General features: G+C 39.2%; 1 protein-coding gene across 1 annotated transcript in view; it reads right to left on the reverse strand.

Annotated features, from left to right (window-relative positions):
- arhgef10la (Rho guanine nucleotide exchange factor (GEF) 10-like a) overlaps positions 1-26,659 on the reverse strand; it is a 468,560-nt gene that overhangs the window by 384,099 nt on the left and 57,802 nt on the right. Inside the window, 4 exon segments of the mRNA XM_034165874.1 lie at positions 775-914; positions 1,028-1,123; positions 6,238-6,392; positions 24,883-24,919. Of these exon segments, the coding sequence (XP_034021765.1) occupies positions 775-914; positions 1,028-1,123; positions 6,238-6,392; positions 24,883-24,919 (428 nt within the window).

A 26,659-nucleotide genomic window follows, 5' to 3' on the forward strand; every position in this document is an offset into this window, starting at 1 on the left:
AAACATTAAGGAAAAAGAAAAAAAGCTTCGTATTGGTTTTATTTGGTGGCCTGGAGCAAGTCTGCAGAGAGGCGGGGGAGGATATTCTTTTAAAAAAAAAAACCCTCCTGTAATTACCTGAACAATGCCGAGCTGGTTTTCAGTCCCTGAACAACAACAGCAGCAATGTGTCACCCACTTTCGTTTCCCTCTCTTTCTTGAACACATGGATTTAACTGTTCTTGATTTACAACAGAGCAAGTGCTACACAGGATCAATGTGTAAAAATATATATATATATACACACACACACACACATATATAAACTGTAGGTATAAATCTATGTGCTGATAATGATTCCTTTCTGCACAATGCCTTTTATATTACGATTTAATACTTTCCTAATGCCTGACACTGTGCATGCAGGTGGAAGCACAAAGGAAACAGAGTAACATGTCAATGTGTGTACAGTGCCATCATGTGGAAGACCAACACACTGCAGCCAAGCAACAGAACTGATGAACAGCAGCATCGCTGGCAGAGAAGAGGAAAGCAGCTGTCTTCATCCCACAAGAAAAGACAGCTCGTTATACGTTTGATGTATTTTTTAGATTTTGCTCCAGTTCAATAACAAAGAAAAAGGTGACAGACCTGCATAACATAAAATATTCACCTCAATTTTTTTTTCTTTGTTACCTTGAACTGACCGGTCATGATTCTGCTTAAAACAAGCACAGGACAATGATGTGTACCAGAATGAGGCATGCACCACGCAGCCTCACACACCAGCGCTACCTTGCTCCGTGCCGGCGGTTTGCTCTCGCTGTCAGAATGCTCGTCGTAGCTCTCGAACTCACTGGAGCTCCACCCGTTGTCCGCATCCCGAGGAGCAGCGGCGGCTGCTTCCTGCTGAACATCTTCGTAGATCATATCCCCTAAAAGTCACACACACAGAAAACACACACACATCATGCCCTGCCGCAGGCTCCAAAACCAACATCCTGTAATGAACGATATAACGCCCTTAATGAGCACGTTGCTTACTCACCTCCATCAGGACAGATGGGGTCCTCACTCGGAACATCATCATAGATCACCTCAGATGCGTCGGCCGTCTGTGGCTCAGCTCCAAGCGACGGTAACCCTGGCGGAACAGACAAGTAGTCTCAAACAAACATCATCACTGAATGACAAAAAAGTGCTGGCTATTTTTTATTTATTTTTTTACCTGAATCATCTTCTTTCATAAACTTTCTCTATTTATATGGAAACTCCACCAAACTGTCCGAATCCTTTTGGAAAAGTAGCCAAGACTTTCCAAACCTTTGAATATTTACACGGATGTTCCAATGTTCATATTTTAAAGGCTTCTTGCTCTGGCAGATCTCCGGTGCATGCACTCGTAATGGCTTTGTCCATGTGGCGCAACATGATTGTATCCAGCTTGTTTGAGCTATTGACCCGTCCTAACGCCACGCTCGACAGAATTTGTCGTTAACTGCTTTCAGAGCATTTCAACCTAATTTAGCTCAGTGAGCTTCATCGATTTGGATTTAAACTGTGATTTGTCTGCAACACTTTGAGCTAAGCCCTGGACAACAACAATCACTGTTTTTCAATTAATCTGACTGCCGATGTGTATTCAGTCGTGGATTATTCAGCAGGTTTCAGCCAAAAATTCAACATAACCTTGGACGTGATTCAGGAGGCAAACAAAGAGCAACGGTTCTTCTACAGGAGGGGATTAGCGGCACAAACATTCCTATCCTTGTGCATTTAGAAAGCATTCAGAAAAGAGAAAATAACTGGATCTGGACTATCAGCAAGACTATCAGCATGTCTGCAAAGTGACTGGGCCTCTTGGGAATACAGTTTGTTATTTCTAATATGGTAAACCAGAAGTTCCTCGCCATGTTTTTCTTACTTTTATTGAACTTTTCTCGACAACAGCAAAATCACATTCCCACTCATTCACAAGTCACTCTTTTGGGTTTTGCATGCACCTAAGATACCTAAAACTTTTAAAAAGCAAACATTCGTAAATATAAATATATGAAATGTATCGCCACTTTCACCTTGACAAATGTACCGTTACTTTTAGCCGTACTCCCACAATTTATAAGGACAATGGGTTTAATCAGGCATTTACAAATTTTTGTTTTGTCACATTCTAGGCACAACACCAACAAAGAAATCAAGATTTATTTTTATTATTATTGTTCTACTGAACAATAATAATAAAAATAAATATTGATTGTTCTATTATTGTTCTACTGGGCAGGGGGCGGTGGCCAAGTGGTTAATGCACTTGGTTTCAGTTCAGAAGGTTCCGGGTTCAAATCCCACCCCTGCCACATTTCTCCATGTAATGTGGAGTTGCATCAGGAAGGGCATCCGGCGTAAAACTTGTGCCAATTTAACATGCAGATCCACCTTGGATTTACTGTGGCGACCCCAAGTGCAAACAAGGGAGCAGCCGAAGGGACTTTTACTATTATTGTTCTACTGAATGTGGAAATAGTTTGTAACTATATACAAAACAGAAAAAAAATAAAATGTTTACATTGACGTGCCACATTTGAGTTTTGCTCACCCATATATGCCATATAATCCCAATAAGAAATATGAAAAAGTAATTAGGAATTGTCTCAGTAATTACTTATTAGGTCATATGTGATGTGGTGATTGTTACTTTTTCATATTTCTTATTGGGATTATATGGTGTATATATTGGTGAGCATAACCCAAATTGGCACATTTCAACAAAAATATTTAATGTTTTTCATTTTTCATTAAGTTATAGAAACCAATTATATAGTTACAAACTTAACTGTATATATATACACACACACACACACACACACACACACACACACACACACACACACATATATATATATATATATGTGCACAACAGGTGGCAGGAGATTAGACATGCTTAGTCTCAAATGAAGACACATTAACAGAGTTGCTGAGATTATCATGTTTGAATGAAACTTGTCACAGAGTCTGACAGAGTGTAGACTGGAGTGCACCCAAATGGCGCCTCACGGTACTAACTGGAGAATGTTTATTTCTTTGGGTTTTATCAAACTTACTCAAATGTGAGAAGTATGGCTGAGCCGCCCCACAGTGCTGCAAATTTAGCTTTTAGCTATCAAGTTTCTATTCGCAAACAAGTAGGCACGTTGGATGGCTGAGCATTACCCGCTGATCATTTGTATGCTGGCATTCAGCTGGCCGAGTGCTGGCTTGAGGACTTTGGTAGATAAATTCAGAGATATTCACTGAAACATGTCTGTTGTGTTCCAATACTGTATTTATGAAATGAAAACAACCCGCTGTGCTGCTGGACTAACTGCACTACCATCGTGGGATTTAGCAGATCAACTTTCAAAACTGAAAGCTGGAAGATTTCTAATTTATGCTGACTGATTATTTATTTAGTTAGTTTTGATAAGGGAGAGGAAAAAGAAAAAACAAACACCTATGGCTGACAGAGGATAATGTTTGTCTTTCAGCTCCCCCTGTCTGTTCCAGGTTACCACAGCAGCTCCAGTGCACATCCACAATGGGATTTGGCACAGGATCTACACCGGATGCCCTTACTGACGAAATTCCAGTTCTACGTGGAGAAACAAGCACAGCAATAAGTCTTCGTAAGAGGTCTTCCATCCAAGTACTAATGAGGACCCACTCAGCTTAGCTTCTGAGATCTGACAGAGTTGGGTTCACACACAGCCGACTGGCTGCATGACTCACACAGGCTAATACATTACGGTACAATCACCTGTATTTTTATATGGTTGCGACGCTACCTGCACTCTGATTGGCTGATTACTGGTCGGATATTTTCCAATATCCAGACCAGTTGCCATGACAATCGGTCCACAACACTTATTTTCATTACAAACCAGGAAGCTCAAAATACGATTAGAAAAATGACGTCGGACATGAAGGTACTCCATAAATATCTAAACAGCATCTGAAAAAGCACACAGATTGAAAGCTTACCAGCTAATGACCGGACCATCTGTTAGCAAGTTCTTCATGGAGATGAAGTGAACAGGTCGGACTACGAGCTGTCAGCAGCTTTCATATTTGGGCTGTTTATATATAATAGCCATATAATAAACAAATTATTAACCTCACTCGCTCAGTCTGTACGGAGATATCAGACCTCCGTGTTTTTCAAACGGAACAAGCGTCAGCAAGGTCCTTACTGACAACGAGTCAGTCTGATATTTCCCCGTACTGACCTCATGTCAGTTAATAATCCTTTACTCTGTCCATTAAAGTGGGCGGTCCTTGGAGGACCATGGTGACACTGGATTGCAATCAAATCCTACGTAACTCATCTGAAACACACGTACTTCCAGGTGTCCAGTTCAAATGTGATGAAAATCAGACAAATCTATAAGCACATGAAAGTGCAGTGCACGTATGCACAAACGTATGGACCAAGTCCACCTCTCTATCCCCCTCTTCTGGCCTTATGGCATGACAACAGCAGCTCTATGAAGCTGCTCAATTTCCACAATATTAGAGAATCTGCATTTACACAAAGCAATCAGCATTCTGTTCAGGGCTAACTGGCTGCAGATAACGACGTTGACTTACAGCACGTCTGCAGAGAGCGCCTGAATTCTTTTCATTCCAACACGCTTTACGTCGGGGTGGTTTTACAGCTGCGCCTCCTGCAGACTGCAGCATCAGAAGCTGACACGAGGTGAGTGCAAAAATGACAGACAGCTCACACTGTTAGTGATGAAGAGGGTAAAGAGTGACAGGAGGCAGCCACTGATGCAGAAGGGGATAAAAGTGATGTTCTGCGAGATTCAGTACATGAATTTGAGAGCTGCAGCTGAGGTGTAGGGTGATGACAGCTGACCAAAGACGAACACACACACACACACACACACACACTGGGACGTACGACAGGAAATGAGTGACACCTACTGTCTAAATGTCTGGACTAATTTTAGCCACTTTGGAAATGTGAAAAATCCGTATATCAACAAATTTGTCAAAACTATGAAGTTTTTATGAATGCATATAAATGTTGAAACACTTATGCAACCAAATATATAACCAAATACTATACATTTTTACCATATTTATACATGCAAAGCCAAAATATACACGCACATTCTGAATATAAAGTCTGAAACACTGTGGAGTAAATTCATCTCCATTAATATGCAATATCTATGTAGCAAACAACCCTAAACTGTAATCAGGCCATCTACTCCTCAGGATCGACCTACGGTGCAGGGAAACAGTACCAGTGGTGCTACTCTGTGCAGTTACACAAATTCATATTACATACCAGAGTCCGATGACTGATCTTCAAAACTCAAAGGAATTTCTCATCATTCAAAGCACAATATTTCCCTGTTGCACTATTTCTTGGCAACGGTGTTTGTCAAAGTTTAACTGCATCACACTGGCGTTGACAGCGGAGGCCAACATATGAAAACACATCAGAAGGGTGAGACATAAAAAGTGTCGCACAGCTATACATCTTTCATTTCTGAGCCGCCTTCAAATAACCACATTGCTGGTGCCAGAGTCAAAATCCTAAAGCAATTTTCCCTCATTGAAATGGATCTCTATTGATCCTCGTCCTCAATTAGTTGGATTCATGTCGCGTCCAAGTGGGTGTGTAGAAATCAAATCACAGCACAGAACGCGTGTGTGTGTAATCATGCATAGGTTTTAATGGTGTTTGTGCATGTGTAAATGGTCATACCTAAGTGTGTGTGCATGCAAAATCATGCACATATGTTTTGATAGTGTGTGTATGTGTATATGCATGTAGTCACACGTGCGTGCACGTAATCACATACAATGGTTTTAATTGTGTGAATGTGCACATGCCACATGCACTTGATCCCACGTGTGTGCGTGCGCACATAAATCAATGATGCATAGGAAGACCAGGGGCCTGGAATACAGCACTCTTGGTCGATTTGATCAAGGTCAAAAGATACAATGAGCAACACTTACAACGCGCTTGTAACCAATTTATATTGCCATTTTCATTGCGGCGAGGTCCACAGTTGTATTTGGAAAACTCTGGCAGTCCAATTGCTTTTCTCTCAACTCTGTCTGAGTTGTGAACACTATAATACACAGATGGAATGGAGCCTGAATCCCAGGGCAAGCTTTGGTTTAATCTTTTTCAGTCTGAAATTGAACCCTTGATCTACACGATAAAGTGCATCACTTTCTTGTCAATATAATTTAGCGCTGTACCTGTAGAAGCGTCCCTCGGGCTGCAGCTTTCCTCAAAGGTTCCGTTGCTATGGACTCTGGTCGGCTCCTCTGCAGCTGATGGTGCCACAGGAAAGCCCTGAAGCTCGTCTTCCACAGAAGGAGCGGAGGTGCTGGGCTCAACTGCTGCTGAGGCCCTGGAAGGTACCCAAACATTAGTACAGTAAAATTAACACAGTGCCGTGCGCCTCATTATGAGTTAATTTCGGTGTGGGAAGGGGGAGCAGAGTGGCTGGGAGTGGGGGTGGAAATAGTTCTTTGCTATCCAAGCATGCAGCTGTGCACTCTCTAACATCTGATCCGGCACATAATGTCCCTGTCAAAAGTTATTATGAATGTCTTTGAGGAAACTTATGTTTTAATTATGAAAACTGTTTGTCTCACATGAGCAGTTACACAACGTACCGCTGCAAAGAAGAACATTTCCCATCTTCTTCTGATTGATAGGATATCTGAAAAGCCATTTACCAGCTTTCACTGATATTTTGCTGGAAATTTAGTTTATGGATAAGGGACTGGATCCACACCCAGTGTTACTGACACACTGTCTGTTCTGTCCTTAGTGACGCTCAGAGGAGAGATGAATATCTGTCAGCAGTAATGTGGCTCAAAACCAGGAATGAGCACAACAGATGCAATGTTTGCTCAGAGTGCTGATGGAGAAATATGGAGGAGGCCAGAAGGAGTTGCACTGGGCATTCATGAATTCAGAGAAAACGCATGACAGAGTTAGAGAGAGAGGAGTTGTAGTTTTGTAGGAGGAAGTTGGCAGTGGCAGAGAAATACAGTATGTGAGGGTGGCGCAGGACAAAAGCAGATAAGGGCAGTCTGACAGGAGTGAGATGTGCAGTAGGAATGACAGTTTCACAGTTGAGATGGGTTTCATCGAGGACCATTGTTTTGTAAAAAGGTCACTGACAGGTTGACAGACAAGATCTCCACAGACTATGATCTTTGTGGACAACATTATGATCTGCAGTGATGAACAGGTTAATGTGAACCTGGTTGGGAGTGAAGATGCACACTGGTGAGAAGGGGAATGAAACTTAGTAGTACATATGTGTGACTGACAGATCACTGCAGAAATGTGACACTGCAAAGAGTAGAGGTGGTTGAGGTGGATGAGTTTAAATCCTTGAGGTTAATGGTTCAAAGCAAAGGCGAGTGGAGTAGAGAAGTGAAGAAGACAGTGCAAGTAGAGTGGAGTGGGTGCAAAAAAGGCGGCAGGCCTGGTGTGTGACAGAAGGATATCTGCAAGAGTGAAAGAAAACGTTTGCACAAAAGTATTGAGACCAGTTATGTTGTACAGCTCAGATGCGTGGGCCGGATGAAAAGACAGGAGGGGGAGCTGAAGATGTGGTGATTGATGTCAGTGACGAGAATCAACAGGGTTAGGAAGTAGCATGTCAGAGATAGTCTAGGCCCTTTTCAAAGAACAAGAGGTGAAATCGAGATGGTTTGGGCATGTGCAGAGGAGCGACGTAGGGTATACAGCGAGAAGGATGCTGAGGATGGAGCCGCCCTGCAGGAGGAGAAGAGGGAGGCCACAGAAGAGGTTTATGGATGTGACGAGGGAAGACGACATGCAGGTGCTTTGACAGACAGATAAAGATGCCACGAACAGGGTGAGATGCTGTGGTGAGCGCCAACAGGAGTGGCTGAAAGACGAAGAAAATAACAGTATTAATTTGAAAAGATTCTGCAAAGACACAAATAATACCATAATAACCTGGCCTGACCTAGCTCTTTTCTCTGAATAGATTTCAATTATTTGTGACAATCCCTAGCTGGCACACAGAGTTCAGACAATGGCAACAAAATTAAACTGCATGTAGAATTTGCCGGTCTGATCTGCTTATTCTGAAAGGATGCTGTGAGACCACATGTAGGAAAATACAATCACACCTACCGCTTCTGACTTGGCCCTGATCCCTGTCAAACTATTATCCACCATGCCTGCAGCTTACTCTAATCACTGCTGGCTTTTTGAATTGGGGGGAAAAAAAGCCATGAACCAAACCAACTGTTAAAAAACACTCTGACATCACAGGGGAAAATCTTGTTGACATAACTCACAGAGCTGTGATGATGCTGCCAGTGAGGGATTGTCCTCCCACACATGACTGATAGTATGACAGGAACAAATGTGTAGGTGTCTCATCTACACTAATTAAATATGCCCCACTGTCAAACAGTGCAGCAATGCTAGCAGGCCCACCTGTAGCAGTCAGAGAAAGGTAGAGATATTTCAAGAAAACAATCTGCACAAAATGCTTCAACTTGTTGCTGTACAAAAATCAATTGGTGCAATGCAACATATTTGCCACCAGATACAAACTATTGATGCTTGCTTCATAGTGAAGGATTTCCATGTTCATAGAAGGTCTTTGCTGCAGTTGCCTAAACGTTCATGTATTTGTGGTCTATGAGGGAAATTACAATTTAGGCTCAGGTCACTGAAGCCGGATACAGGAGAAGCCACCCCAAAGCCAACTCAGCCCCATGTGTGAACTGGCGGGGATAAACCTACCCCTACACCTAACCTGGGTCGAGTTCTTTCGAGGGCAGAGTTCTCTTGTTACCTTGTAATTGTAGGCCATATATAGTGACCAAAGCGGTCGTCTCATAAACTGGGACCAATGTCTGGAGAATCAGGTCCACACACTGTCTGAAGAAGCTCCTTAACAAATGCAGCGCACCACAGGATAGATATTTAGATACATACTGATGCACTGGAAATACTTATTTGGTTTTGGCGAAGGGTGCCACATGAGTAGAGCATGCAGGAGATAGGATAAGATGCAAAAAATGTGCTGCAGACAGCACTTTTGCCGTTCCCTTTGGAGGCCGACCATTATGGACAGACATTTTCAAATCTTGTCATCTCTATGTTTAGACATTTTCAATGACGACTTTTCTCAACCTTAAATGATTGCCTTCTTCCAGTTTTGCATCTGTAATAGAAAAACATCATAAATGCATCCATTCGCTCTGTGACCTTTAACAAGTCGATTTTATATCTGGGCCCGGTTTCATAAAGCATTCTAATCTTATTTCGTTGAATAAACACTCAGCTGACTAATTTTATGGCGTTAGTTGTTGCACAAAGAGCTTAAGTTTCACATTACCTGACTATAGTTGGTACAGAGGAGGCTAATCTTATTTTAGTCGACAAAACTTCAGTGTCTTACCTCAAAAAAATTGGTGGCTATCATGTACCACCACTTGATGGAACACTCAAGAGCACCCCGACATCACTTGTATTTGTCCAAAAGGAGAGCTTTCTCTGCTTTTGGTTAAGGCTGGTGCAGACGACTGTCATGATGTGTTTGTGACAGTTCTCATATGAGCCATTGGGCATCGCTGTTATGATGAGCAACCTCGTGTTCACAAAAAAGCTTGACGGAAGTGCAGAAGAATAAAGCTGGTTAACGAAACAAAGGCTATAGTTCATGACAACGACCAACCCACAAGTAAACAAAACTGTCGCACATTGGAGCAGTCTCTTGGCAATGGCACACACAAGACCATTATGCCTGTGAAAACCGTAGAATAAGGTAGAAGGGCTAAACTACAAGTTTAACCATCTATGTGAAATGGTGATTAGACGGATAATGTTGGGCGACTAACTGTAGTCGACTAAGTAAGTTTAGTAGACTGAAAGATTAGATTGCTATATGAAACCGAGCTCAGGTACTTGTCCTAACATTTGCATTCTCACACACACCTTGCACAGGTACTGGCACTGCTAGATACCTCAGTACAGAGCTATCATGACCCCATAACTACTTCCCAAGCATAATTTCTATGGCCATAAGCCATCATGCAGGTGTCCCGATGGAGAGAACCCCAGCAACTGGTAATGGTGAAGGGGTACACCCACATTTCACTTGGCTTTCGCACACAGATGGCTACTTTCAAGAAGAAAGTTGTCTGCCAGGACCCGAAGCAGTTCAATGGATGCTGCAGCGTGCGGCATTAGCGTATGTTCCTGTACCTGATCTCACATACACTTCCTCCATGTAACGTCAAGCCAGTTAGATATTTCAGAGTCGCAGTGCATATCTGAAAGGGGCTCAAGATAGTCATCTCCTCACAATTTCCTGCAGCTCCTCCTGAGGGACTAAAAGACATTCACAGACAACAAGGGATATACTGATATGTAATTCCAGTATCTTTGGAATGGAAGAACACAGAGGTCTCATCCCTGTTGGCTCTATTCAGAAAGCCTCTAAAAGAAGGCATCCAGGATTCAAGAGGAAATTCGCGGGTTCTCCACACAATATATCCGTGTTCCAGCTCTTTATCTTCGCTCGACAACGAAAGAGGTTGTGAGAATTTTCCTCCATTCAGTCTCGTATCTTGGAGTCTTATTCCGTTGTGAAGGAAAATGGAACATTGCTGCCATTTTTGTGATGAAAAAGAAGCAGAGTTGAGGTGAAGCTCTAAAAAAAAAAACAGTTTGTTTTACATTACAATCCTCAATAATGGTTATAAACCACTGACTGAGAATGAGGGATGGAACCATTATATAGATGGCTAAAAACAAATTTCATGTGGCTGGGTTACCCATCAAGGACAGGTTGAGGAGCTCACACTTCTGGTGGAACCTCATAGCCATTTGAGATGGTTTCATTTTGATGCCTCTTGGATGGTTTCCTCCCTGTAGGTTTTCTGTGATGGAACTCTATGACAAATGCAAAATATCCTGAAATAATTGACCATCCTATCTGGTCTAAGTAGGCCTGGAATGCAAAGTTACATTCTGCTGGATTCTATAGGAATCATCCATCTCTATCTAAAGGGATGAAAAATATCTCAACTCGAACGAAAACAAAATAACCACACATTTGTGTCCACATTTCTTAAAATAAACTTTCATTTATGACATTTACAAAAAAGAAGAGTGGAGCCAGAACAAAAGTGATACTGCTCCTTGATGTGACTGCGCACTTTCATGTCACTGTGAGTGATACACCCAAGGGTAGCCATCGATCCAGGCGTATCTCCGCGCACTCCTTCACAGTTTATCTGTGGTCATAAACTCCAACGAGTCACATGGCGAAAGTAAAGAAATGTGAATCACTTTCAATGCAAATGATGTCGCCTGAGGCACAACACAACCTAAAGTAGGAGGTGACTGAATGCAAATTTTGCGCTGTTCATACTCCCTACAGCTTGTGGACCAGGGTGCCACTGGCTGCCTACCATGGCTCTACCTGTTCTGCCCGTCGTCTCTCCTGCGCATAGCTGTTCTTTTGAACTTCACGAGAATAGTGCTGATCATACTGATGGCGCTTCGTTTGTCCTCAGGTCAGAAATCTCCTCCATAACAAAGCGTCCCATTCTGCCCTACATTGGAACATCCTCAGAATACACTCATCATTACAGGACAAGGTCCAACTCGAAAGATAGTTATCTGAGCAAATACCACCAAGACCAAAACCCGTCTTTATCAAAATGTTTGATTAAGCAAAAACAAACACCAATGTGCCACACTCACATGAGCTGGGGATCCATTAGAGATTTGCACAAAAGTTATGCAACATTTTGAGAATGTCAACAAAAAACAGTGAAATGATCATTTCCACTGAGTGACTGAACAGGCTTTTGTCCTCTCATGATAGCTGTCATTCCAGCGAGGCTCTCCCAAGAACCGTAATTCCAACAGTCATTGTGACAGTTAAATTTTAGATCGGACCGATATGGATTTTCTGGGGGCCGACACCATTATCAAGGAGTAAACAATTTACAATACTAATATATCCGCAGACATTAAAAAAAGTAACAGTTCTTGGAAATTGATTATCAAACTCTTATGACAAAGAAATGCAATTGAAGTTTGAAGTTTTAGAGTATAAACACAACCTTTATTATAAATAACTATGAATATAACAACCAACCAACGTACATCATGCTGCCTTCACTGGGATTGGCAGTCACCATGTCATAAAATCCTTTTTTCCATTTAGACCCCACCTACCTGGCAGCACAGCAACCACTTGTCTCTTGTTGCTGTAAAATGCCCACTCTGATTGAAAATGAATGCCAGCTGGTCACTTTGCCTGTCTCTTGTATCTTATGTGACCAAGGGGTGATGCGGGTCCCAGCCATGTTTGTCAACAACTTAAATAATGCTGTCAGTTCGCCCTCTGCCGGACATACTATGTAATGGCACCATTTCCAACAGCCAACACATTTTTCCTGTATTGTTTATTCAGTAAAATAAAAGCTTCCATATAAGCAAAAATCACACATATGTTTGTGAAAGGCTCGTATCTGTATCACTGATACCTCACCAGATTTGCTGACTTTGATATTATTTTATTATGGGTGCACTGACGAAACTTGTAAACTTCTGCAAAATGCATAATGTGTCTTTTCGACCCTACCCCAACAAAACTGTTTAAGGACCTGTGGCCTACACTTGGGCCTACTGCATGGGTTAAAGCAATAAATTTTCATTTGACTGAAATTTTTTCCTGGCAAAAATCAATGCCAGCAATTCCCTAAAATGTGGAGTAGTGGGGGTACACACTGTTTTTTCCTCAATAAATACAATAAACACATTATACAGCATACAAATCAATTCTAAATAGCCTCTAAGGAGAGACAGTCAAAGCATAAAAAGAATGCAAAACCTGAACATAAAGGTACATAAAAGGGTGGTGGGGGTGGGGTGTAGTCTTGATTCTGGGGGGTCTGGGGGTGCTCCCCCAGAACATTTTTTAAAGACCAAGTCAAATTTTGTGTATTCTGGTGAATTTTAATTGGTGTAAAGTCCTCTGAAACAAATACAACTCACTTCAATCTGTGAAGTAAAAACACAGTATTGAGTATGGGGAGTCTGGGGGTTCTCCCCCACAATTTTTTTAAAAGAGCAAGTTAAATTTTGTATAGTCTAGTGAATTTTAATGGGTATGAAGCCCTCTGAATCAAATAAAACTCACTTCAATCTGTGAAGTAAAAACACAGTATTGATTATGGGGGGTCTGGGGGTTCTCCCCCACATTTCTTTTTAAAAAAGCAAGTCAAATTTTGTATATTCTGGTGAATTTTAATGGGTATGAAGCCCTCTGAAACAAAGAAAACTCACTTCAAACTATGGGGGTCTGGGGGATCTCCCACAGAATTTTTTTAAAAGAGCAAGTCAAATTTTGTATATTCTGGTGAATTTTAATGGGTATGAAGCCCTCTGAATCAAATAAAACTCACTTCAATCTGTGAAGTAAAAACACAGTATTGATTATGGGGGGTCTGGGGGTTCTCCCCCACAATTTTTTTTAAAAAAGCAAGTCAAATTTTGTATATTCTGGTGAATTTTAATGGATATGAAGCCCTCTGAAACAAAGAAAATTCACTTCAAACTGTTAAGTAAAAACACAGTATTGATTATGGGGGGTCTGGGGGTTCTCCCCCAGAATTTTTTTTAAAAGAGCAAGTCAGATTTTGTATATTCTGGTGAATTTTAATGGGTATGAAGCCCTCTGAAACAAAGAAAATGCACTTCAAACTGTCAAGTAAAAATTCTTTGTCTTCTGTAGTATTTTGATTTGTTCTAATCCGGTGAATGCACCAAATGGGTGCTGTGTCGCTGTACAGTCAATAAAATACAAAATTAGGTCCTAAAGCAACTGACAACATTGTTCTGCTGTGCACAAAGTAACACTGTCACCAGTTTTGAAAACGCATGCGCACTGAGAAACTCAAAACTGGCTTATTCACATTTAATCTGTAAAATGCTCTCACTCCTAAAACAAACTGGGGCTGCAACTAACGATTATTTTAGTAATCAATTAATCATTTTTTTTTTGTTTTGTTTTTTACTTACATGTGAGTTTTGCCATTATTTCTTGAAATGAGTTATTATTAAAAGGCCTTTATCACGCAACATCAACGTTTGACCTTGTAATAAAGTTATGATGTTATATTCTCGTCAAAATCATACCTCGAATAATGTTTTGTTTTATTTTGAGAGATTTCCATCAGGTTTCATCCGATTATGAGCATTTTTAGATGCCTACAGAAACTATCTCAACCACTGACAACATATTACAGCAAGAGTCCACAAAGGTATTTTAAAGGCCTGACTAAAGTGTAATATGTGATCTTTAATAAGTTATTTTCATGAAAAAGACACAAATGTGCAATTTACTGCATTTTATTTTTTTTTGTGTAAAAACACAGCTTAGATGTGGTTTGACTGAAACAAATTGTCATTAAACTTAACCAGTTGTATATAATTCTCGTTTTACATTACTTAGTCCACATTTCATTTTATTTTACCTTATGTTTATATTAGTTGTGCATATACTCTGAATAATTTACCGTTAAATTTCCCGATCTTTCATTTGGCTAAAAATTACTCGCACCACGGAAAGCACCTTTTTGTAGTTGCACTCAAATCTCGTTGTAATGGAAATTACAATGACAATAAAGACAATTCTGATTCTGATTCTTCTGATTATTATTATTATTATTATTAATATATAAATAAAAATAAATAAATTATAATTCGTAATACATTTGACTCTTTTACGACAACAAACACTAAGCCATTATTTATTATACAGAAAACATGCACACAAACTGTGCTGAGATGCAAACAGCTTAATGCTAACTTTATCATTGAAAACACCATAGACATTCTAACGCGTTAGCATCGGTCCCGTTTTTAAGTTGTAAAATACAGCTATCAACTGTTTTAGAAGACCATAACAAGTCGGTTTAATATAAAAAAGGTAAATATTACTCACAGACATATGCTCTTTAGGGTTTTAGTGGGGGAAAATTAAGATAAAGCGACAAACCATCGAAGCAGAGTCGGATCATTGCTTCATTGGTTCAAAGCAAAGCCACGCCCCGCTCTACTTGGGGAGTGTCTGCCAATGTTCCCACGAAGACAGAGAGGAGAAGGACCGTAGCTCATAGCAAGCAGTAAACAGAGCAGAGAGGAGTGAAAATTCACACAGTCCCTTCCTCCGCAGTCCACGCTGACACTGCTGCTGTTTTGATTAGCGCAGAATGGGATGTTGCTTTGACAGTGAGACTAAAATATTTCGGCCCCAAAACACGCAAGACACCACGTGCGCACGCGTATGTGTGGTAAAATTTTCCAAATGACGGAAATCCGTCGCGGTGACGGAGAACTTTAACCCATGGCCTACTGTACTGGAAATTATTAACCTGTCACTAACCTCTGGACATGTTACTAAATGTTTAAAATCTGAAGTGATTAAACCAATACTTAAGAAATCTAACCTTGATCCTGGTCTACTGACAAATTATAGGCTGATATTAAACCTATCATTTTGTGCTAAGGTTCTTGAAAAAAGTGGTTCCACAGCAGCTCATGGACCACGTTTCTGAGAAAAATCTCTTTGGGCCGCTCCCGTCTGCATTTAGAACGTACCATTCCACAGACACAGTTCTTACTAAGTAAATGATGGATTAAGACACCACTACTGTTCTGTCACTGCATTCGATACGGTCGATACGGTTACAGCCTTGATAGGCTGGAGAATCATTTTGGGATTTCTGGGAATGTCCTTGCATGGTTGACATCTTACCCAACCAGTCGTTCTCACTGTGTCCTGCATAATAACATTACCTCTAACCTTGCAAACCTTGTAACTATTGGAATGGCCTAAGCAGTGACCTCTAGTAGCATTAAGCAAGCTCTCCTTCTCTTCCGCTGTCCACACGTACCATGCTGTTGTGTATTTTAGAATGACATAGGACTCTTTCTGTAAGTGATATAATAGTGGAAAAAGTGGTTCCATTGTTTGTTTTTTAAAATGAGATGCTTCCGATTTGCCTGAAAAACTACCTCATGCAAGCACATAACCTTTTTTGCAATAGTTGAGACTTTCTTTAAACATACACATGCTTCTATTAAGTGTATTTTCAATTCGTTTCTTCAAATTGTGCTATTTGGAAAGTAATGGAAACCCACCGTGTTTGGCCTGTGACTTCTCTCGATAGATATGTGCACTGTTGGTGGACTATACGTGTATACCATCTATTTTGCAATTTCAGTATTTTGTTTTCCTTTCACAAGAGTCACAGCAGCAATCTAACTCCAAAATATAAATATGCTCTGCAAGAAACCTTCAATGAGTTTCTTCGCACAGGTAAAAGTTCGACAAGGCTGCAAACAAGTTAAAGGGCGAAGCTGAAAGAAAAGTACCTGCTGATTTAAAAAACAAAACTAAGTTACATTCTCGGAGGTTACAGCTCTGCACACATAACGTAGAGCACGAGTTTTCAAAGTGTGGGAGAGTGAGCCCCCCCCCCCAGCCTTCAGACAACAAATGAATAGCTGTGCCCCCCCCCCCCCCCCACTGACTCAAATACACACAATTTCAACATCTTTGTGTGCTTTTTTTTATTCTTTTACACATCGTAAAACACATTTTAAAAGTATTTGTGCATTTTCAACGAACTTTCTATTCTTTCACACATATTACACCGTTTCCAAACATTTTAAAACGTTTTAAAAAACTTTCTATTCCTTCACACACTTTACACCCTTTTCAAACATTATGTGTTTTTAAAGAACCTTCTATTCTTTCACACACTTTACACCCTTTTCAAACATTTTAAACATGTTTTAAAGAACTTTCTATTCTTTCACACACTTTACACCCTTTTCAAACATTTTAAACGTTTTAAAGAACTTTCTATTCTTTCACACACTTTACACCCTTTTCAAACATTGTGTTTTTAAAGAACTTTCTATTCTTTCACACACTTTACACCCTTTTCAAACATTATAAACGTGTTTTTAAAGAACTTTCTATTCTTTCACACACTTTACACCCTTTTCAAACATTTTAAACATGTTTTAAAGAACTTTCTATTCTTTCACACACTTTACAGCCTTTTCAAACATTATAAATGTGTTTTTAAAGAACTTTCTATTCTTTCACACATTTTACACCCTTTTCAAACATTTTAAACGTTTTAAAGAACTTTCTATTCTTTCAAACACTTTACACCCTTTTCAAACATTATAAATGTGTTTTTAAAGAACTTTCTATTCTTTCACACATTTTACACCCTTTTCAAACATTTTAAACGTTTTAAAGAACTTTCTATTCTTTCAAACACTTTACACCCTTTTCAAACATTATAAATGTGTTTTTAAAGAACTTTCTATTCTTTCACACACTTTACACCCTTTTCAAACATTATAAATGTGTTTTTTTAAAGAACCTTCTATTCTTTCACACACTTTACACCCTTTTCAAACATTTTAAACATGTTTTAAAGAACATTCTATTCTTTCACACACTTTACACCCTTTTCAAACATTATAAATGTGTTTTTAAAGAACTTTCTATTCTTTCACACACTTTACACCCATGTCAAACTTTATAAGTGTTTTTTAAAGAACTTTCTATTCTTTCACACATTTTACACCCTTTTCAAACATTTTAAACGTTTTAAAGAACTTTCTATTCTTTCGCACACTTTACACCCTTTTCAAACATTATAAATGTGTTTTTAAAGAACTTTCTATTCTTTCACACATTTTACACCCTTTTCAAACATTTTAAACATGTGTTTAAAGAACTTTCTATTCTTCTATTTTTACCTTTTGTCAAATTTTAAACATTGTTTTTTTAAACATTTAAACATCTCGGAGTTTTTAAATGTATTTGGCATAACTAACACATTTTAACATAAATAATATTAATTCAGCTTCAGGATGGGTATTGATAAGATTTTAATCAATATCGATGTCATTATCAATTCTGCTTATCGATCTGATTCCTTATCGATTCCCTTATCAATACTTCCTGTGAATTTTCTGTGTACTAAAAGTAGGATTTACAGGTTTCTAATGTCAATAACATTTTATTGAGTCTTAAAGTAAATAAATATGAAATTGGTCACTGGATCCTTGATCTCTGGACATAAATAAAAATAAACAAAATCTGTAGTTTTTCTAAAAGCATTTCCTTTCAGACATTAATGGCATAAATGTCACTCCATACCTCTGACCTGAGCTCTTACTGTGCTGCACATCAGCATCAATGTAATTCATAAAGAATGCAGGACATCTCATTTTGGGAGGAAAAAAATGTTTTAGTCTGTTGTAGTTTATTATTTGTATTACAACATTTGGAAAGAGGTGTCAATTGATTTAAAACGTGATTCACTTTGAAGTTATTAATTACGACTGGACTCTAACTTGACTCAGCAGAGAACCGCGCAGCGTTTGCAGCTGTGCGAACGGAACGGAGGACGATTATCATTCCTTACCTGCAACAAGACAACAGTCCCAGTTAGTGACATTTTTAAATGGCTTTGAGAGAGGTTAAGAAGCGGACTTGTGACTTCTGAAAAGCAGCGAAGCAAAGAACCAATGAAGCAGTGGGTTGGAGCACTGCTTCGTTGTTTCAAGCTTCAAGAACAGCCGCTGCAGAAGCGGTTGATTACAGACCCGCTGCAGGGTCTGTAATCAATGTAAAGAAATGATCATTTTCCCGATAAACACCCTCAAAAACAATGGTTGCTCTGAAGGACCGATAAGGGAATCATTAAGCAAAAAGGTTATTGATATCTGTGGATCAAATCATTTCTTAACGATTCTCAATACCTATCTCTTGCGGCCAGCCTGAAGAACTCAGGCGCACCTCACAGTTTGAAAACCACTGACGTAGAGGCATACGGGCCATGTTGTCATGGTATCTTTAGTGTTTATCCCTTCATTGTCAAGATGGTGTGTGAAGTGTTTAATGAAAACCATCTGTCACGGAGTAAAAAGTTGAGTCAAAGGCAAACACTGGTGACTAACACTGAACTATACATAAAACTCCTGGGAGAGAAGTGTCACCCTGAGCATAATAGCTGGAGCAAGCTGGTGTGCTGCCACTGCAGTGTTAAGAAAAACCTGCACTTCTGCCATAACAACAAAGCAAATTTTGTAATATTCTAAAAGTGCTGACGGCCTCATGGATGTGCTGACAGTCTTCACACCTTGATAGCAGAAAGTGCTATTGATAGCTCTTCTTTGAAATGGAGACTATTGACTCAACCAAAGTGGAAGTGTGCATTCAGCAGAAATGTCTCTGCATGAGAAATTGCCAAGACGGTGCTCGCACAAACACATGAAGTTATCATTAACAAAAAATATGCATGCATGTACACACTGCGCACACACACACACACACACACCTGCAAAAACAAACAAAAAAAAAACTGCCCATCGTTTCAGCACAAGAAAGCCCACAGGAATCCAAAGCCAAAAGTCTGCTGTCAGTGGAGGCTTCGCAGCACAATTCCAAGAAGCTGAGGTCGTGGGGGCCATACCGAAATTCAGGATTCACACAGATCAAAGACAACAGGGTGGAAGGATACTAAGCAACCGCAGCCAAGAATGAGCAACACGTTGCTTGTTAAAGCACAACACGTTGCAGAGAAAAACACCCTTAAAGAAGGCATGCACAACAATGCACCAAAAGACAAATATTAGGATATAATTTATATTCTGTTTGTTTTTACGTTTATTGATGAGCTTCTGTATGTTTAATTCATGAGTTTAAAAGGCTATAATGGCCATTTTGATGTTTGTACCCAATACATTTATGTATAAACTATAAAATACAACAGAACCAGACAAAAGTTTGGACAGGCCTTCTCATTCACTTGAATGGGAAAGGTTTTCTATTGCAAATAAACTCAAGTGTTTGGGGTTTTAGTAATCCACAGATTTATTGTGTTTTTCCAATGGATTATAGGAATAATAATAATAACAATAAAATGCTATTGTGTAGGTTATAATTATAGTTTATTTTAATTTGTTATATATTAAAACATTTTATGTTTTGTGTGTGCACTTCAGTTCCGATGTTCGTCTCTTCTGATGATGTAGATTTTTATTGTGTAATTTTTAATTTACAGTTTTGTTTTATGTATTGTATTTTTGAGAGTATGAGTCATGTTTTTGTCTGTTTTGTTTTTTTTTAATACCAGTTTGGAAGCTCCTGCAGTTTATACTCCGGTACGACTTACGTACCAAAAAAAAAAAAAAATCACAAATTTAATTATTAATAATAATTATAATGACTATTCATGTCAGACTATCCCAAGAATCAGAACACTAAACAAAATAAACTCGCATAATATAAGAATAAATGACAACAATGGAAAGAACATGTCAACAATGCTCAAAAATCCCAAATTAAAGAGTCGAGAACACAGAAAAATACACTCCAGTGCGACTCTGGAAAATATGGTGTATGTGGAATTGCAACACAGTTTGAGATTCATTCAGTAAGTTAGCACTACTAGCAGGAACTTTAACTTTATTCAGAATTGTAAGTTGTGCTTGTCTAGAGAAATTGCTGTTCTTCCATCCATCCATATGGCAACCTCCTGCATTATAACACACACACATATATACAGGGTTGGGAGGGTTATTTTAAAAATGTATTCCAATACAGTTACTAGTTACCTGTTGAAAAATGTAATCAGTAACGTAATCCAAGTACCGTAATATTAAAGTAATGTAATTTGATTACTTTCAATTACTTCTGGATTACTCCAATATCAAATATGCTAATACAGACAAAAGAAACTAAATATAAATAGTCTTGACTACACAGTACAGTTTATTAAGCAAAAATAAAACAGTTTCTTTTACATAGTATGCTCTGTTTTACTTCACATTATGAATTAAGCGCACCCACAATAGTTTTAAACACACCCAGTGTTTGGCAAAATGCCAAACAAATGAAGAATAATGAAAACTCAGTCGGTGTGCAGATGAATTTGTAATTAAAAGTGACTTGCAGAACAATATACAAAACAAAAAAGTCTACTACTTGTTCAGTAAACATAAAATTATGTTACTTTAGTCTTTCACATGACATTCGCACCATGTTTAACATATCAGTCCACTTACTGAACTTTCAAAATAAGAACAAAAGCATAATGAAAACCATTAAGTAAATACTGTCAGTAAGGAGGCGTGGTCGCCATTTTAATTCCGGGCAAGTTAGTGATTTGCGTGCATAGAAGTTCAAGAAACAGGTGGAATATGCCGGAAAGTTGCGCATGTTGGCAAAGCCACAAACGGAGGAACACGGGAGACAATATTTCCTTCCATAAGTAAGTGGTGTTGGTTCTTCTTGTCACTTTGTCCGTGATATTCGGATGATAAACAGCTGTATGTCTCCTGTACCTGTGTCGCCCGATGACACGGACCATTAACTCTTCACTTATGTCTAGTTGATATTTTCCACTGCTAGACCAATGTCTAGTTAAAATACTTGTCGTTAGTGATTAAAATTGTTCGACAAGACTGGGGTTTTTATTTTTAATTTGCACCTTAAAATAATGAGATTATAATGACCCGTGCTGTGCCGCTCACAGTCACACCCACACATAGAGATGTGTACCCACACCACTGACTTCATGAATGAAACTCGGTCAATAAAGGATAATTGTGTAAAAATATAATATGTATATAAATGTATTGTAATAGTTTTAGGAGCCGCGTTGAACAGACCTGCAGCAGGACGTCTCAGCTCAGCAGCTTGAACAGTGCAGATCCGTGTAACTTTCAACACTAATATTTGGGAATGTGTGTGTGTCAGAGTAAGTTTAATACTTTCCTGACATAATTTAATGTAATTTAATTTTACTGGCTCGATATCCAGGACAAAATGGCATTTTAACACGTATTTTGCGAGCATTTTTCTGTGTGTTCAGTCGTGAATCTCCATTGAAAATGCATTAACATCCGGGTACTTCATCAATATTTTGCCCGGTTAGGAGACGTCATGTCGCTGTCCATGAAGGGACATTTTCGTTTCAAAGAAAAAAAAATATTATATACAGATAATATCATAAAATGCATTAAAATTGTAATCCTGTGAAGTAATCCCCATTTTTACTAAATATACCTGTAATCTGAATATGTCTTTTTCTGTAACTGCAGTGGAATACAGTTACCTTTTTTGTATCCTAATTACGTAACGCCGTTACATGTATTCCGTTACTCCCCAAGCCTGTATATACACACACACACACACACACACACACACACAGGGTATTTGCATATACTATAAATACCATTTTTCCTGAATGTTGGGTTTCAAATAGGAAACGTAGAGAAGCCCTGGAATGCTCACATCACCCACTAGAGGGCAACAAAAGCTGCTCAAATGTGAATCAAGGTCTCAACTGTTTATTCATTGAGAAGTTAACTTTTGGTGAAAACAACAAATTATTGTTTTGTTTTTTTATTCATAGTATTTCTTCTACAGCTGCACAAAAGGAACAGCAAAATTTAAAAATATATGTTACAATGTCAAAAAGTAATTTAAGATTCCCAAAAAAACAAAACAAAACAATTGCTGAAGATGTCCAAGGGTATTCCGCCCATGAGGACAGTTTGTTTGCTCTGACCAACAGGCACCGATCCTGAAAGGAGGCAAATACAAAAAGTGGCTCCACAGTGTGTGTACACGCTTGTTTGCACTTTAGGATTACTGCTGTTCTGGAGGTGACTTTGTTGGAACTCCCTGTGGAGGGGCAGCAGCCAAAAAGAGGCACCAAGTGGAATCGATAAACACTCACATCATCTTTACTGTGCTGAGGCCTTGCAGTAAAATGTCAATTCCTGATTGCACGAAAGATACTGTCTGACTTCACAAGGAGTTTGGGTCATTTCACCTTCACTCTCTGTAAACAATGAACAATCACTCCCCCCCCCCGCCCCCCCAATCCATTAATTCATTTTCTTTTAACTTTAATGACTCATAGGTGTCAGAAACTTGGATCCAGCTCAACATATTCATCTGTGAATGTCACATTTATGAACTAAGAGTGGGAAGAACTCATCAAGTCTTTTCAAGACAAGGCACACGTCCTCTCACAATACATTCAAGTCAATCTGGGACTTTCAGGACTGAGAATCCGAATCGACTGGACAAAAACAGATGAGAACAAAAACAGTTCCTTTGCACTCAGCTCAGCAATAACTTATTTGACAATGAACGCAACACAGTATTTGCGCAAAAATGAGCTTAATAGGCTTATTTCAAAGCTAGTTGCACATTAACGTACGTAGCTAGCACGTCTTTCTTGCAAGATAAGGTCAAAAACTTAAATCAAATGACTGGAAATCGTATCAATATGTTGGCCGATCAGAATTCTTGAAAACTATATGATGTGCATGACAACCTAATATTAGAGCGATCTGCATAGACTAGTATGGCCAGCACGGTTGTGAGTCGGCCATGATAGCTAGCTAGCACGTAGTACAGCCATTAACAAATAATTAATATTTGATCAAGGGAGTTGATTTGTACTAAACAGTATTGTATTGGCCTGTTTTTAAAACATGTTCTGTTCAACAGTCCAGACTTTTATAATAAAACAAATACACTAACTATACACCTGCATGCACACATCCTGCAGTAACTGTAGCCTGTAAATACCAATTTCATTATTTGATACAGATGCATATTCATGAACCATCCAACAGGTACCATGTCTTCATTTCAAGATGGACTCTGGAACAATGTTACAACACAGGATTTGAAATGTGACTGTGTTTTGAGTTAGTCATCACTACCTTCCAGTTTTTGGCACAAAACATTCCTGGTCTGTTTGGTATTTCATCCCATATTTGCCCATGTAACACGCCTGTTTCTCCATGTTAGCTTAAACTGTTAGCTAATGTTGACCTGTTGGATGTAATACACAGATGACCACAAGAAGTGCCCAGTGTTGGACAGGTAGAACATAAAGTACATATAAGATTAACCAATTGGTCATAATCCAACCAGCATCAACGTCTTTGGGATATTACATAGGAAAAACAAAGTGGCTAATTCAACTGACCTTGTACATGGAAGCTAACAATCAACTAATAACTTCAGCTTCACTATGTGCTCGGTTCATTTGATAAGTTACAAAATGATAGCATTTATTGTCTCTAAGTTATTGCCTACACATTGCCTGGGATGAAGTAAGTCACTCACTACCCAAATTATCTGCATTTTAGCTGTTCAAGCCTTATGCAGTCACAAGCAAAGGGAAGTAGAAGCCATATTTAATATGACAGCCCATGCTACTTCCACTGGGCCTATGTCTTTTTTGCACCATCTTTCTGCGAGGAATGAAAGAAATTTAGCCAAGAATTCCCCCTGAAGGGAAACAAAGCTAAGTGCAGGGGATGTAATTCTGACACTGGAGCACAGGCCACAATGGCATGCAGGAACACGCATCGATATTCTGTCATGCATGGTCGGGCGTGAGCAAATTACAGATATCTGTGGTTGGGTTCACCTTCTGTGGAGGAAAAAGAATCTTCACACTAAACGAATGATGATGACTGAGGCGAGTGTGTGATTTCCCTTTGGAATCATATGAACACTTCCACTTCATTCTTGATATTACAGCTCGTCACTGTGGGTGTGACATGCCATCTGGTGTCAAGATGTACAAACACATGTGGGGCAGCATCACAGTACCGCACACCCACTGCGATGCGAGTGTGACATTATCTCAGATAATGATGACAAAACACTGATTTATCAGAGTTTGCTTTCTGTGTGGCCCTTCAGTGATATTCCAAAACTGTGACAGGAATTACAGGCAACTTACCAGCTGGATGAGTCACGAGGTGGAACATCTGTGGTAACTGGGAAGGGAGAAAAAAACAAAAAAAAAAAACTAAGCAACCATGAGGGAAAACACTTCCTAAGAAATGAAAACCATCTGAAAAGTGACAAAGTCGAGACAAAACTTTAAAAGAAAATAAACCTCAGGCTTTGTGATTTATTTAGCTCCACTAATGTGGTTTTGTTTGCACCTTGTTTGATAGCACAGCACCGAGAGAGCACATACCTCTGCCAAGGTCTAAAAGTCATGGCATTGACTGGCTACTCCTAACTGGACTAACCCATAAAGGTGTAAAGGGTTGGAGCAAGAGAAAAACTGGCATGACCTGGGTGGGAAGTATGAAGTTGGAACACATCCACCTATCCCAACGTTACCAAGCTGGACAAGGCTAACTGGCTGGATCATGTGAATGCAGATACTTGATAAACACTTATTTTAGTGAACAGGGCGGTAGTTCTCATAACTTGGGTGCCAACTATGACCAGCATATTGTCTCTATAGCCATGGCAGTATCATTGTCGCCGTCAAAAAAAAACAAACAAAAACTATCAACACTGGCTAATATGTGCTAATGCTGCTAACATACAACTAAATAATACAAAATTTTCACTCATTGTTAATACTAGCGTACAGACCTCTTATATAGAATAGATAGAAATAGAAGCTTTATTTGTCATTGTATGCATACAACGTGATTAGGGGTGCCACTCCGCAACTGAGTTTGAGAATAAGAAAAGATAAAAAAAAATAACGCCCATGACTCGTAAATAAAGAACTAAGCAGACCAAGTGAAAAAATGTCAGTTATAAATAAGTGAAGATATGTACAAGCTATTTAAAACAAATAAATATACACTCTGGATAAGGCACAGAGAAAATTAGACTGCACATATTGCTATACTCGTACTGCTATACTCTGAGACGGTCTGTTAGTACAATTAACACTACCAGCCCTATTATATCAAATATTTCAAATAAAATGCTTAGAAATGACAAATACAGTCACGTCCACAAGATCTAATGTCAATGCTAGCAGGGCCCTGGACCTGGCACACAAGCGGTCACTCCAAGTGGCTGTGCCCCACTTTTTCATAACTTCATGGCTTGTTAATTAAAAATTCACTCCGCGTACAGTTGTCATGACAGGTAAACTAGCTATAGAGACCAAAACCATTTTTTTAACATGAGCTTCTTTGGAGACTGACTCACTTTTGGAGCCAGCCTCAAGTGGCCATTCAAAGAATTGCAGGGTTTGACATTTCTGCATTGGCTTCATTTTTTGAGCTGTGGAGGTTGTTGCTTAGTTCTTACTTGTGCTTAAAGTACCAGTGTTGGTGGTGCTGGGGGGGGGGGTTGTTTACCAAATTGCAAAACAAAATGCATCAAAGGGCATAAAAGGACTTTTATTTTAAACATTGCAAGATGGCAGTAGCTGGTAGAAATTACAAATAAAAGACAAAGAAAGCCCTTTAAAAAAAATCCTGATCAATAAACAACTCATACTGTAAAACAAAAACCATGATGGATTTCCTTTAGAGCCATCTATGTGAAGTCGTGTTGTCTGGTGAGGGGGGAATGTAAATTTTCTCTCCACTACTCACAGATTACATAACAGACCTCCACTGCACGCTATTATAAATTCCCCGACGCATCTCCGCAGCCCACTTAACGGATTACCACACACAGATTTTAAAAAAGTCCTTTTAATTAAGCACTAATCGCTTCACTCTGTTCAACTAAACCTCACCACTGTCTCTCTA

This window comes from Thalassophryne amazonica, chromosome 3 (genome assembly GCF_902500255.1).
Source record: "Thalassophryne amazonica chromosome 3, fThaAma1.1, whole genome shotgun sequence".
Taxonomy (NCBI): Eukaryota; Metazoa; Chordata; class Actinopteri; order Batrachoidiformes; family Batrachoididae; genus Thalassophryne; species Thalassophryne amazonica.